The 1,011-nt window shown below is 71.3% G+C and overlaps 1 protein-coding gene across 1 annotated transcript in view; it reads right to left on the bottom strand.

Moving 5' to 3' along the window:
* Positions 1-182: 182 nt before the first annotated feature.
* The window catches only part of MNEG_9903 (hypothetical protein), a gene marked incomplete at both ends in the record, with an annotated part of 3,396 nt that continues 2,567 nt past the window's right edge, over positions 183-1,011 (bottom strand). Inside the window, 3 exons of the mRNA XM_014041628.1 lie at positions 183-276; positions 353-447; positions 783-977. Coding sequence (XP_013897082.1) covers positions 183-276; positions 353-447; positions 783-977 — 384 coding nt within the window. The remainder of the gene's footprint in view (positions 277-352; positions 448-782; positions 978-1,011) is intronic.

Raw genomic sequence — 1,011 nt, 5'->3', positions numbered from 1 at the left:
ACTGGGAGGAGGTGGGATAGTGTGGGGTGGTGGTTGGTAAAAGAGGGGTGTCCATGCCCTGCCGGTGAATTGCGGCTTGTGCCAGTGTGCAATGTGCGTGTGCAAATAAAAATGCCCTGAGCCCGCAGCGTCGCGCGTGCCACCCAGGCCCAGCCCGGCGCCAGCCTGAGCCCCAGCAGCCACTAACCGCCGAGCACCGCTGCCCACCCATCCCCAGAGGCTGACCCCGCCGGCACGCGTCTCCCGCTGCGAGCGCCCCGCGCCGGCTCCCCGCACCTGCAGCGTGGGGGCCCCGTAAAGCAGCAGCTCGGGGTGGCGCGTCACCAAATCTGCCAGCTCAGCTTTCGATGACAACGCCAGCTCCCGCAGCAGCAGCTCGCACGTCGCCTCCACCTGCGCGCTCGCCGCCGTGAGCAGCAGCGGGAAGCGCAGCAGCAGCGCGCTCGCCTGTGGGGGCGCCGGCGGCAGGGGCGTGGCGCGCGGGCGGGGGCGACAAGGGGAGGAGGTGTTGGGCCACGGCAGCGAAACCGGCGGGTCGCAGGCGCCCTGGCAGCCCGCCGGCGGTGTGGAACTGCAGGGGCGCGGCGCTGCACCCAGCCGCCACTCGCCGCGGCGGCGATCCCCAGCCGTGCCGGCCGCCCCACCGTCCTTCGAGCGCTCCCACCAACGCCCCTCAGCCCCCGCTCACACGTGCCAACAGACCATCCCCCGCTTGCGCGCTGGCACACTCACACACACACACACACACACACACACACACACACACACACGCGCGCGCGCACCTTGGCGGGTGCCAGCCCCGTCGCCTTGCAGAGCGCGGCGTGCTTCGCCTCCAGCACGCTGATCTGGAACCCCACTAGCGACGGCTGCTTGGCGACCAGCATGAGCGCCACCTGGTAGTCCGCGCCACCCAGCAGCCGCTGCAGCGCGGCGAGCTTGGCGCGCAGCGTGTCGGGCCCGAAGAGCAGCAGCGTCGGCTGGCGGAGGACGAGGTCCAAAACCTGTGTGTGT

Source organism: Monoraphidium neglectum, assembly GCF_000611645.1.
Source record: "Monoraphidium neglectum strain SAG 48.87 unplaced genomic scaffold scaffold02107, whole genome shotgun sequence".
NCBI lineage: Eukaryota > Viridiplantae > Chlorophyta > Chlorophyceae > Sphaeropleales > Selenastraceae > Monoraphidium > Monoraphidium neglectum.
Note: the sequence above shows the minus strand (reverse complement) of the source record. Positions and strands in the feature narration are given on the sequence as shown.